General features: G+C 50.4%; 1 protein-coding gene across 1 annotated transcript in view; it reads left to right on the top strand.

Moving 5' to 3' along the window:
• LOC122544416 (neuroligin-2-like) overlaps window positions 1-14,184 on the top strand; it is a 333,176-nt gene that overhangs the window by 172,640 nt on the left and 146,352 nt on the right. Inside the window, 1 exon segment of the mRNA XM_087982876.1 lies at window positions 10,781-10,879. Coding sequence (XP_087839002.1) covers window positions 10,781-10,879 — 99 coding nt within the window.

Here is a 14,184-nt window from a genome sequence, read left to right as displayed (position 1 = left end):
GCTCCCTCTACACTGTCCCCATTAAATACTCCCAGGACAGGGACAGCACGGGGTTAGATACAGAGTAAAGCTCTCTCTACACTGTCCCCATCAAACACTCCCAGGGCAGGGACAGCACGGCGTTAGATACAGATAAAGCTTCCTCTACACTGTCCCCATCAAACACTCCCAGGACAGGGACAGCACGGGGCTAGATACAGAGTAAAGCTCCCTCTACACTGTCCCCCATCAAACACTCCCAGGACAGGCACTGCGGGGAGGTACAGTGGCTGAGTGGTTAGCACTGCTGCCTCACAGTACCAGGGACCAGGGATTGATTCCAGCCTCGGGTGACTGTCTGTGTGGTGTTTGCACATTCACCTTGTGTCTGTGTGGGTTTCCTCGGGTTGCCTCCCACAGTCCATAGATGTGCAGGTCAGGGCGGATTGACCGTGCTAAGTTGTCCAGGAATGTTCAGGCTGGGTGGATTAGCCATGGGAAATGTGGGATCATAGAGATAGGGTGGGGAGTTAGGTCTGGGTGGGGCTCTTCAGAGGGTCAGTGCAGGTGCGATGGTCCCCTTTCCACACTGCCCATTTAACACTCCCAGGGCAAGTGCAACACAGGGTTCAGTAGAGAGTAAAGCTCTCTCTACACTCTCCCACAGTACTGTCAATTCATGGTCATTACAGAGCTCAGGAATCTACAGACCTGATTCTCTGCTGTTTACCACCTGCACAATCTAAGGGATGTTGGAGTCTCTCCGCATCTGAGGTTAATGTGGGCTTGTAATTATACCTCTGTGCCGTTTATTTAGATAAATTGTCGGACAAAAGCCTTGCTGACGTGCTGGCAGTAAACAGATTATTTTCACAGCGGCCCTGCGCTGTGTTGAGCTCTGAGTTGTAGCAACAGTGGAGTCAGCCTGAGCCAGTGGTCCCCCACTGGCTGTGGTGATGCTCAAGGGACAGATTGGTTCCGGGTCAAAGAGCAGTCCTCCCCAGCAGCCTCCATTCAGCTGATGGCCCATGGAAATTGGATTACTTGCCACCTCCATGTTACAGTGACCCCCCACTTTACTTGGGGCTGTCTGTCGTTCCCCAATGGCACCCGTGAATGAACCCGATCATTGAACATACAACATACAACAATACAGCGCAGAACAGGCCCTTCGGCCCTCGGTGTTGCGCCGAGCTGTGAACTATTCTCAGCTTGTCCCCCTACACTATCCCAAAATCATCCATGTGCTTATCTAAGGATTGTTTAAATCTCCCGAATGTGGCTGAGTTGACTACATTAGCAGGCAGGGCGTTCCACACCCTTACCACTCTCTGAGTAAAGAACCTGCCTCTGACATCTGTCTTAAATCTATCACCCCGCAATTTGTAGTTATGCCCCCTCGTACACGCTGACATCATCATCCTAGGAAAAAGGCTTTCGCTGTCTACCCTATCTGATCATCTGGCACAGTGGTTAGCACTGCTGCCTCACAGTGCCTGAGACCCGGGTTCAATTCCCGCCTCAGGCGACTGTCTGTGTGGAGTTTGCACGTTCTCCCCGTGTCTGTGTGGGTCCCCTCTGGGTGCTCCGCTTTCCTCCCACAGTCCAAAAATGTGCAGGTAAGGTGAATTGGCCATGCTAAATTGCCCGTAGTGTTAGGTGCAGGGGAATGGGTCTGGGTGGGTGTGCTTCGGCGGGTCGGTGTGGACTTGTTGGGCTGAAGGGCCTGTTTCCACACTGTAAGTAATCTTGTATATCTCTATCAAATCCCCCCTTAGCCTTCTTCTTTCCAATGAGAACAGACCTAAGTCTCTCAGCCTTTCCTCATAAGACCTTCCCTCCAGACCAGGCAACATCCTGGCAAATCTCCTCTGCACCTTTTCCAATGCTTCCACATCCTTCCCGAAATATGGGGACCAGAACTGTGCACAATATTCCAAGTGCGGCTGCACCAGCGTTTTGTATAATTGCAGCATGATATTGCGGCTCCGGAACTCAATCCCTCTCCCAATGAAACCCAACACATCGTATGCCTTCTTAACAGCACTATCTACCTGGGTGGCAATGTTGAAGGGGAACTGGAGAATTCAGTGGGATGAGTACATCTTGGCTCTGCAGAGGAGGCTGTTGTACAGGTGCAGCAGTGTTGTCGGAGTTTGACTGTACCCCGATTGATCGACACCCCCCTCTGCCTCCTTCGATGTCCCCTGCCTCCGTCTCAGTAGCAGCAGTGTGTACCAGCTACAAGATCCAACTGCAAAATTCCATCAAGGATGATCCCTTCCAAACCCGCGGCCACCCCCATCTAGAAAGACAAGAGCAGAAGGTACATGGGAACACCACCCTATCCAAGCAATTGCCCCCTGACTTGGAAATATATCGCTGCTCCTTCACTAACATTGGGGGTCGAAATCCTGCGGCTCCCTCTCTAAGGGGATCGAGTTACACCACGTGGAGTGCATGTTGGCAGCTCACCCACCAACCACTCCAGGGGGACTGAGGGGGTGTGCGATAAACGCCTGGCTCAGGTAGGCATCCCACGAGCACACAAACCAAAAGCGGTTTCTCTGACTGGGCAGCACCCCCTCCGTACTGGCACAGCATGTGTTCAACGTTGGACTGTTCATACAGCTTGTCCCATGGGTGCTGCACTCACTGAATTGGCACAATACCTCCCTGCAAATGTTGTGGAAGAGTCACTCAACATTCTGTAAAAAATTACCAGAAAATCCCTCACAAGGTTAAGCTGTAATTTGCAAAAGGAAGGCTGTGGGCAGTCAGCTAAAGGCTTCCTGATTGCCTCCCAATCCTTTGTCTCACTGCAGTTGATACAATTTTTTGGTTACCGCTTACTGGATAACATCAGCGTAACCAATCATGCTGGCTTGCTTTGTCTTTCTGAACAAATCATCGTCTGCCACACTGGTTCCCTACACTACACTTAACCTATCACATGACCCCACCATCACAGAGTCACAGAGATGTACAGCACGGAAACAGACCCTTCGGTCCAACCCGTCCATGCCGACCAGATATCCCAACCCAATCTAGTCCCACCTGCCAGCACCCGGCCCATATCCCTCCAAACCCTTCCTATTCATATACCCATCCAAATGCCTCTTAAATGTTGCAATTGTACCAGCCTCCACTACATCCTCTGGCAGCTCATTCCATACACGTACCACCCTCTGTGTGAAAAAGTTGCCCCTTAGGTCCCTTTTATATCTTTCCCCTAAACCTATGCCCTCTAGTTCTGGAATCCCCCACCCCAGGGAAAAGACTTTGTCTATTTACCCTATCCATGCCCCTCATAATTTTGTAAACCTCTATAAGGTCACTCCTCAGCCTCCGACGCTCCAGGAAAAACAGCCCTAGCCTGTTCAGCCTCTCCCTGTAGCTCAAATCCTCCAACCCTGGCAACATCCTTGTAAATCTTTTCTGAACCCTTTCAAGTTTTGCAACATCTTTCCAATCAGAAGGAGACCAGAATTGCAAGCAATATTCCAACAGTGGCCTAACCAATGTCCTGTACAGCCGCAACATGACCTCCCAACTCCTGTACTCAATACTCTGACCAATAAAGGAAAGCATACCAAACGCCTTCTTCACTATCCTATCTACCTGTGACTCCACTTTCAAGGAGCTATGAACCTGCACTCCAAGGTCTCTTTGTTCAGCAACACTCCCTAGGTCAGCATGAGCTCATCTCCCAGTGATTAACTAGCCCATCACAGTGCACTACCACTCTCTGTTACTGGTGCCCTGTAACATGATCCCAGACATGCAGTAAGTTAACTACATAACCAAGCCTCGTTCCTCCTGAAGGGCGTTTCCCCAAAACGTCGACTCTCCTGCTCCTCGGATGCTGCCTGACCTGCTGTGCTTTTCCAGCAATACTCTAATCTTGACTCCAATCTCCAGCATCTGCAGTACCCACTTCCGCCTGACTACATAATTGCCAGAGTAACTTCCACACAACTTGCACTGGGCCTCCACATTCTACTGGTTCTTAAAGTTACATTGAGTTATACAGCACAGGGAAATGGACCTTTCAGCCCATCTGGCAAATGCTGGTATCCTGCTCCAGGCAAACCTCTTCCAAACCCCTCTTAATCTTCCCTAATTCCTGATGAAGGGCTTTTGCCCGAAACGTCGACTCTCCTGCTCCTCGGATGCTGCCTGACCTGCTGTGCTTTTCCAGCACCACTCCCCGATCTTGACATCTTCTCTCGTTAGCCTACCCTCTTATTCCTTCTCTTCCTTGCGCATTTATCCAGCTTCCCCCTTCCATATCATTCCCCTCACTCATTCCCTGTGGAAGTGAGTCCCATGTTCTCCTCCCTCTCTGGGTGGAGATGTTTTTTTTTCTGGAATTCCTGATGGGATTTGTGAGGATTGATGATCCCCATGTTGTTTCTTCCCCTCTCCACCTGCCCTATTAACGTACTCAATAAATTTATGACACGCCATGGTATTGCACCCCTCAGGTTACGCTTTCTGTACAGGAGCAAGCCCCACCCTGTTCCGGCTTTGCGGAACCTCTCAGTTCCTGTGTATTTTGCTGTAACACTTACAGCACATCTTTGAGTGTCTCTCCAATGGTCAATGGAAGCCGAGAACCATTCACAGTCACTCGGGAGCATGGTTTAGCCAGGGTTCAGTACAGCTGTAACCTAGCACAGGATTGCTGCAGTCTGGAAGCAGCCCATTCAGCATATTGTGCCTGCATCAGTTCCCCTCCAAATGAGCGGTTGAAAAAATCTGAAAAGGTTCAGAAAAGGATGTTGCCAGGGTCGGAGGATTTGAGCTACAGGGAGAGGCTGAACAGGCTGGGGCTGTTTTCCCTGGAGCTTCGGAGGCTGAGGGGTGGCGTTATCGAGGTTTATAAAATCATGAGGGGCATGGATAGGGTAAACAGACTGTATTTTCCCTACAGCATGGAAACAGGCTCTCCCAGCCCAAAAGGTCCACACCCAGACCCATCCTCTTACTCATGCACCTAGCACTATGGGCAATTTAGCACAGCCAATCCACCCTAACCTGCACATCTTTAGACTATGGGAGGAAACCAGAGCAAACCCACACAGACATGGGGAGGGTGTGCAATCTCCACACAGTCAGTCACCCAAGGCTGGAATCGAACCCGGGTCCCTGGCGCTGGGAGGCAGCAGTGCTAACCACTGAGCCACCTAAAACATTTCTTATAGAAACATATAAAACTATGGAAGGGATAGGTAAGATGGAGGCAGACATGTTGTTTCTGCTGGTGAGTGAGACTCAGACGAGGGGACATTGCCTCAAGATTAGGATGTGGAGAGTTAGGACAGAGATGAGGAGGAACTGCTTTTCCCGGAGAGTAGTGAATCCATGGAATTCTCTGCCCAAGAAAGCAACCGAGACCTCTTCGTTAAATATATTCAAGACACAGTGGGATGGGTATTTGCATGGTAAGTTGTTATGGACTGGGCCAGACCACTCAAAACATTCTTAAGCAGGCAGTCCAGATGATAACTTTGCAGTTTGTCTCGGTAAGTGTGCAGTGAAAATTACCTGGAGTAAGTTAGCGAGGTTGACTACCAGGTTTTAAAACAGACAAAAAAATGTATTCATAAAATTACACTATTGAACACAACGTACAGGATAAATAACCCCTCCAGAACTCAGTCTATCCAAACTAGAATTAATTATGCTGCTCCGAATATACACAATAAGCAAACCCCTTTAACAAATGTAAAAAATGGAACAAATGCTTACAGGTTGAAGTCAGAAGGGCAGAAGAAAAGAGAGAGAGTTTACCAGCCTGTTTCCACACAGCTCACTACTGAACTCCCTAACTAGTTCTGCACTGACCTGCTCAGCTAGAGAGCTGACCATTTCCCTTTCATTATACAGGTCACTTCTAAAACATGACCACTTTGGCCTGAACTCTCATCTGTTTACAGATAAACAGAAAGGCCTCTCAATACTCGTCAGTCTCTGTACCAGTCTAATCGGAACCGGGAGCTGTTTACAACCCCTCTGAGAAAGAAACAAGGGCACAGTATCCTTGAGAAAAGGAACAGATTTTCGAAAAAAGGAGACCAGCTTTATGACAAGGGGAATGAAGGGTTATGGGGATATTGCATGGAGCAGGAGCTGAGACGACAGGCCGAATGGCCCACTCCTGCTTCGATTCCTATGAAACTATGAAACAACTCAAACCACTTCTACTATTGTCTTTGTGCTGTCTGCCCGTTCTCCCAGCTTACCAGGTCACTAGGAAGTGGAGCATTGTTTTTTTTCACAGTTCACAATGCTCCTGAATTTGGTTCCATTCACAAACTTGGAAATCGTGCCCTTTACTAGTGTGGCACGGTGGCTCAGTGGTTAGCACCCGCTGCCTCCCAGGGCCAAGGGGGACCCGGGTTCGAATCCAGCCTGACGCACATTCTCCCCGTGTCTGCGTGGGTGCCCTCCAGATGCTCCAGTTTCCTCCCACAATCCAAAGATGTGTAGGTTAGGGTGGATTGGCTGTGCTAAATTGCCCCATAGTGTTCAGGGATGTGTAGGTTAGGGTGGATTGGCCGTGCTAAATTGCCCCATAGTGTTCAGGGATGTGTGGGTTAGGGTGGATTGGCCATGCTAAATTGCCCCATAATGTTCAGGGATGTGTGGGTTAGGGTGGATTGGCCATGCTAAATTGCCCCATAGTGTTCAGGGATGTGTAGGTTAGGGTGGATTGGCCATGCTAAATTGCCCCATAGTGTTCAGGGATGTGTGGGTTAGGGTGGATTGGCCATGCTAAATTGCCCCATAGTGTTCAGAGATGTGTGGGTGGGGTGGATTGGCCATGCTAAATTGCCCCATAGTGTTCAGGGATGTGTGGGTTAGGGTGGATTGGCCATGCTAAATTGTCCCATAGTGTTCAGGGATGTGTGGGTTAGGGTGGATTGGCCATGCTAAATTGTCCCATAGTGTTCAGGGATGTGTGGGTTAGGGTGGATTGGCCATGCTAAATTGCCCCATAGTGTTCAGGGATGTGTAGGTTAGGGTGGATTGGCCATGCTAAATTGCCCCATAGTGTTCAGGGATGTGTGGGTTAGGGTGGATTGGCCATGCTAAATTGCCCCATAGTGTTCAGGGATGTGTAGGTTAGGGTGGATTGGCGGTGCTAAATTACCCCATAGTGTTCAGGGATGTGTAGGTTAGGGTGGATTGGCCATGCTAAATTGCCCCATAGTGTTCAGGGATGTGTAGGTTAGGGTGGATTGGCCATGCTAAATTGCCCCATAGTGTTCAGGGATGTGTGGGTTAGGGTGGATTGGCCATGCTAAATTGCCCCATAGTGTTCAGGGATGTGTAGGTTAGGGTGGATTGGCGGTGCTAAATTACCCCATAGTGTTCAGGGATGTGTAGGTTAGGGTGGATTGGCCATGCTAAATTGCCCCATAGTGTTCAGGGATGTGTAGGTTAGGGTGGATTGGCCATGCTAAATTGCCCATAGTGTTCAGGGATGTGTGGGTTAGGGTGGATTGGCCATGCTAAATTACCCCATAGTGTTCAGGGATGTGTGGGTTTGGGTGGATTGGCCATGCTAAATTGCCCCATAGTGTTCAGGGATGTGTAGGTTAGGGTGGATTGGCCATGCTAAATTGCCCCATAGTGTTCAGGGATGTGTGGGTTAGGGTGGATTGGCCATGCTAAATTACCCCATAGTGTTCAGGGATGTGTGGGTTAGGGTGGATTGGCCACGCTAAATTGTACTCGCTTCCACCACTATCTCTGACAGCCTGTTCCTGTTCCACTCACCTCCCTCTGTACGAAAAAGGTTGCCCCCACCCCTGGACTCTTTCATATGTCTCTCCTTTCTCAGCTTAAAGCTATGCCCTCTGGTTTCCCCTCCCCTACTATGGGGCAAAACCTTTGGTTAGGAAATCTGAAACTGCGATACTCCCTGGAGTGAATTCTGAATCCATTACCTCAGAGTCATCTCTCTCCATTTCAAATCTCAGATTCCAAGGAGTTTTATTGTCTCATCCATCCAACTGTGCACTGAATCCACAACATCCACTCCTTGGGCTACAGACCAGCTCAGGGATTGGGAATTCTGCAGCAAACAGCTCACCAAGGACTATTCACCATCTGCAAGTCACTTATGAGAGATGTGTATCACTTGCTAGGTCAGCATTAATTCCCATCCCTAACTGCTTCTTGAGAAGGTGGTGGTGAGCTGTCGTCTGTGTGCTGTAGGTAGACCCACAGTGTCTTTAGGGAGGGCATTTCAGGATGTTGACCCCGCCACACTGAAGGAACAGCGATAATATTTCCAAGTCAGGATGGGGAGTAGCTTGGAGGGGACCTGGCAGGAGGTGGTGTTCCCATGCATCTGCTGCTGCCCTGGTCCTTCTAGGTGGAAGTGGTTGTGGGTTTGGAAGGTGCTGTCTGATGATCTTTGGTGAATTTCTGCAGCGCCTCTTGTAGATGGTACACATTGCTGCTACTGAGCGTCAGTGGTGGAGGGAGTGGATGTTTGTGGATGTTGTGCCAATCAAGGGGCTGCTTTGTCCTGGATGGTATCGAGCTTCTTGAGTGTTGTTGGAGCTGCCCCCATCTAGGCAAGTGGGGAGTATTCCCTCACCATCCTGACTTGGGCCTAGTGTACAGGCTTTGGGGAGTCAGGAGGTGAGTTACTCACTGCAGGATTCCCAGCCTCTGACTGTGTTTATATTGTAACTCTAGAGTTCAGCTTCTGGTCAATGATAACTCCCAGAATGCTGATAGTGGAGGATTGAGTGATGGTAATACGACTGAGGTGCATTTAGGTTATGAGGATATTCCCTAAAATCCTCAACTCTTTAATTACCCAAAAATCCATTGTCCTGAATAAAGAGAGTCCTCTTCATCTCCTAAGCTGTGACTGGTGTGGGAGTTTTGGGAAGATTTGTAGCTCAGGTTGAGGTTCTGGATGTAGGTTTGCTCGTTGAGCTGGAAGGATCGTTTTCAGACGTTTCGTCACCATACTAGGTAACATCTTCAGTGAGTCTCCGAATGAAGCACTGGGGCTGTACCCTGCCTTCTGTTTATATGTTTGAGTTTCCTTGGGTCGTTGACATCAGTTCCTGTGGTGACATCATTTCCTATGGATCCCATTTACCACCCCTGAGAAAATAACAGGAAATGACATCATCACAGGAAATTATATCACCATAGGAAATGATGTCACCACAGGAAATGACATAACCGACCCAAGGAAACCTAAATACATAAATAGAAAGCGGACTGCACCACCAGTGCTTCATTCGGAGGCTCACTGAAGATGTTACCTAGTATGCTGACGAAACATCTGAAAACGAGCCTTCCAGCTCAGCGAGCAAACCCACAACCAGCCCTCTTGGCCTGTCCCCCACTGAGCATTAAAGGGTTGCCACCGTCTCAGGCGAACTTGCGATCTGTCCAACCAGGGTCGCGACCAGCTCTGAATCGAACCTCAGCTCGGAGAATTGCCGACGTGGGAATCCTACGGCAACCAACTCACCAAAGACTCTTCACCACCTCGTTAGAGAGACGGGTGTCACTCGCTGGGTCAGCATTTATTTCCCATCCCTAATAGCCCCTTCTGAGAGGAGGGTTAAAAAAAAGTTAGGTTTTCCTAACTTCTTTCCTGTCACAAGGCATCCCCAGGCATTACATAGCCAAAGCTATGACACACATAGGATGGGTGGAGTATGATTGCATATACTTTCAGTCATTATCAAAGTGGAAGACATTGTGACAGTCTGCGTGCACGTAGCAAGATTCCATGAGGGGTACTTCATAAAAAAGATCTCTGGTCCTTGAGAAGGTGACAGTGAGCTACCTTCTTGCATTCATATCCGAGTGACTCCCTCAGCCATTTCAGAGGGCTCTTCAGAGTCAACCACATTCGCTGAGGGGGCCTGGAGTCATGATCCAGCCAAGACTGGTGAAGGATAGCTGATTTCCTTCCCTCGGGAGATGAGTGAACCTGGGGGGGGGTGGTTTAACGAGGATCATGTAGCTGGCACTGTGAACATTTGGTCAGAGATACTAATCATGAACACGCTGCTCTGCCCTTCAGTGGGATCGGAGTTGATCTACCTCAAGTCCGTTTCCCGAACCTGACCCCCACCACCCCCCACAACGTTCCTCGGTTCCCGTTGGAGTGCAAAGGTTGGCCAATCCCACGCAGTCAAAGACGGAGCAACCGTAAACTCTTTTGGGGTTGAGAATTCCCAGAATTCCCTGCCCTTGGAGTGAAGGTTAGCTTCCTCATCTGAGTTTGAGGCGGCCGACCCTTTGCCTGAGGCCGTGTTCTCCTCAGAGGAGGAGGGGAGGGGGCTCTCCAGACTCCATCCACTGATCTTTCTATGGCAAAAAAAAAGAGAGAGAAATTGGATTGTGTCACATTGCCCTTGGCACCTTGCGCCAGCCCTTGGCGGTCAATGGGGCGGCGTTTGATTCCTTGCGCCTGGTCTGGCAGCGCGCGCAGCTCCGTCAGGCACGAGCGGCCGTTTCGGCTCTGCTGGCCAGCCTCGGTTTCCGTGGCGGAGCCCCTGGAGATGAGGGAAGAGTCAACATTGATGTGGTTCACCGTGAATCCCAATCAAAGGCTCCATGTGGGGCCTCTAGTCATTTTGGTGGTGCCCTTTGTTGTGGGCTTGAAGAGGAGCAAAGTAGAGTTGGTAGTTGGGAGTGGGGTGTGTTTGGGGTGGGAGGGAACGGGTGTGGAATCTGTTGTTATTTTGAAAGATTCTATTTTACTTACTTTTTTCAGTTCTCTCCCTCTCTTGCCTTTTCTTTTCAGACCCCCTTCCTCTGATGGACCGAAGGAGTCCTGGTTGGCACCAACCGCCTACCAACTTTGGCTCCAAATCAACCGCTCAGCAACTGCACAGCCAGTCAAGTATGCTGCTGCCTCCACACTCTCTCTCTTATCTTCCAGGTTAACTGTGCGCCCCTCACTCCTGCACCTGAGGGTTTCTCAGATGTCCCGATCCGACAGGTCGTTGGTGAGGGGTGGGAGTGTGGGTGTGGGAGGGAGTGGTGCTGGGGAAGGCGGCAGGGTGGGGGGGGGGGGGTGGTTGGGGAAACGATGCGGGGAAGGATGGGTGGGTGGGGGCGTTTGCCGGTAAAGTGACTCCCCCGAAGCTCCGCCTGAGTCCCACTGGCCAGCAGCGAGGGAAGGAGACCCACCAGGCGGCCAGAGGTCGCTCAGCACCACCCCTCCCCCCTCCCCGCCTCCACCAGCTTCTCTGGGTGACCGCGTTAAAAATCACACAACGCCAGGTTAGAGTCCGACAGGTTTGGTTGGAAGCACTGGCTTTCGGAGCGCTGCTCCTTCATCAGGTGGTTGTGGAGAATAACTCTAATACTTCACAAATCAACCAATTAAACCTGTTGGACTATAACCTGGCGGTGTGTGATTTTAAACTTTGCCCATCCCAGTCCAACACCGGCTCCTCCACATCATTCTTTCGGTTAGACCATGACTGACCAGGTTCTGGCCTCAACTCCACTTTCTGGTCGTCCTTTTGATGGCTCAGTGGTTAGCACTGCTGCCTCCCAGCGCCAGGGACCCGGGTTCGATTCCACCCTCGGGCGACTGTCTGTGTGGAGGTTGCACATTCTCCCCGTGTCTGCGTGGGTTTCCTCCGGGAGCTCTGGATCCCCCCCATAGTCCAAAGATGTGCACGTTAGGGTGGATTGGCCGTGGGAAATATCCGTCAAGCCCTTCTTCAGGAATTTTGCCCGAAACATACATTTTCCTGCTCCTCGGATGCTGCCTGATCTGCTGTGCTTTTCCAGCACCACCCTAAACTTGACTCTAATCGCCAGCATCTGCAGTACCCATCTCCGCCCATGCTAAATTACCCCACAGTGTTCAGGGATGTGTAGGTTAGGGTGGATTGGCCATGCTAAATTACCCCATAGTGTTCAGGGATGTGCAGGTTAGGGTGGATTGGCCATGCTAAATTACCCCACAGTGTTCAGGGGTGTGTAGGTTAGGGTGGATTGGCCATGCTAAATTACCCCATAGTGTTCAGGGATGTGTAGGTTAGGGTGGATTGGCCGTGCTAAATTACCCCACAGTGTTCAGGGATGTGTGGGTTAGGGTGGATTGGCCATGCTAAATTGCCCCATAGTGCTCAGGGATGTGTGAGTTATGGTGGATTGGCCGTGTTAAATTGTCCCATAGTGTTCAGGGATGTGTAGGTTAGGGTGGATTGGCCGTGCTAAATTACCCCATAGTGTTCAGGGATGTGTAGGTTAGGGTGGATTGGCCGTGCTAAATTACCCCATAGTGTTCAGGGATGTGTAGGTTAGGGTGGATTGGCCGTGCTAAATTACCCCATAGTGTTCAGGGATGTGTTGGTTAGGGTGGATTGGCCATGCTAAATTGCCCCATAGTGTTCAGGGATGTGTGGGTTAGGGTGGATTGGCCGTGCTAAATTACCCCATAGTGTTCAGGGATGTGTGGGTTAGGGCGGATTGGCCGTGCTAAATTGCCCAATAATGTTCAGGGATGTGTGGGTTAGGGTGGTTTGGCCATGCTAAATTGCCCCATAGTGTTAGGGGATGTGTGGGTTAGGGTGGATTGGCCATGCTGAATTGCTCCATAGTGTTCAGGGATGTGTAGGTTAGGGTGGATTGGCCATGCTGAATTGCCCCATAGTGTTCAAGGGTGTGTAGGTTAGGGTGGATTGGCCGTGCTAAATTACCCCATAGTGTTCAGGGATGTGTAGGTTAGGGTGGATTGGCCATGGGAAATTGCCCATAGTGTTCAGGGATGTGTAGGTTAGGGTGGATTGGCCGTGCTAAATTACCCCATAGTGTTCAGGGATGTGTAGGTTAGGGTGGATTGGCCATGGGAAATTGCCCATAGTGTTCAGGGATGTGTAGGTTAGGGTGGATTGGCCATGCTAAATTGCCCCATAGTGTTCAGGGATGTGTAGGTTAGGGTGGATTGGCCGTGCTAAATTACCCCATAGTGTTCAGGGATGTGTAGGTTAGGGTGGATTGGCCATGGGAAATTGCCCATAGTGTTCAGGGATGTGTAGGTTAGGGTGGATTGGCCATGGGAAATTTCCCCACAGTGTTCAGGGATGTGCAGGTTGGTGCATTAGTCATGTTTTATTATAGGATAATAGGGGAGGGAAATAGGTCCAGGTAGGTTACTCTTCGGAGGGTTGGTGTGGACTTGTTGGGTTGAAGGGGCTGTTTCCGCACTGTAGGGATTCTATTCTTAAAAAAAATTTGTCTCACCTTGCTTTGAGTACAGCCAATGTCCTGACGCCCCTACTGTGCTCTGAGGGAGAGAACTCTAAAGGCTAATGACTTTTGGCCAGACAAGATTTCATTGCATCTCTGTCATAATTGGGGAACCTTTTATTTTTAATCTCGGTCCCCTCGTTCACGGAAAAGCATCCTTTTGGCAGCTACCCAGCCTCAGAATTTCAAAAAAGACCCCTCCCCACTCTCCTTTCAGTAGGGTGGCACGATGGCTCAGTGGTTAGCACTACTCCCTCACAGCACCAGGGTCCCCGCTTCGATTCCCACCTCAAGTGACTGTCTGTGTGGAGTTTGCACATTCTCCCCGTGTCTGTGTGGGTTTTTCCCGGGTGCTCTAGTTTTCCCCCCACAGTCCAAAGATGTGTAGGTTAGGGTGGATTGGCCATGCTAAGCTGTCCAAGAATGTGCAGGCTGGGTGGATTAGCCATGGGATGTGGATGGACTGTTAAAGGAGGAGAGGTTGAGGAGGATGGGCCTTACTCATTGAAACTTAGAAGAATCGAAACATTCAAGATTCTTAAGGGACTTGACGGGGAAGGTGTGCAGAAGGTGTTTCCCCTCGCTTTTCCCCCTACACCCCCTCCATATCTCTGTAACCTCCTCCAGCCCCTCCCTATCTCTGTAACTCCTCCCAGCCCCTACATCCCCTCCCTATCTCTGTAACTCCCCCCAGCCCCTATACCCCCTCCTTATCTCTGTAACCCCCTCCAGCCTCTACACCCCTCCATATCTCTGTAACCTCCTCCAGCCCCTCCCTATCTCTGTAACCCCCTCCAGCCCCTACATCCCCTCCCTATCTCTGTAACCCCCTCCAGTCCCTACACCCCTCCCTATCTCTGTAACCCCCTCCAGCCCCTACGTCCCCTCCCTATCTCTGTAACCCCCTCCAGCCCCTACGCCCCCTCTCTATCTCTGTAA

The sequence above is a fragment of the Chiloscyllium plagiosum genome, unplaced genomic scaffold, assembly GCF_037043375.1.
Source record: "Chiloscyllium plagiosum isolate Xiang-an unplaced genomic scaffold, Cpla_swu_hap1 HiC_scaffold_44, whole genome shotgun sequence".
Taxonomy (NCBI): Eukaryota; Metazoa; Chordata; class Chondrichthyes; order Orectolobiformes; family Hemiscylliidae; genus Chiloscyllium; species Chiloscyllium plagiosum.
The sequence above is the reverse complement of the archived record's forward strand: the minus strand, read 5'-3'. Positions and strand labels throughout refer to the sequence as shown.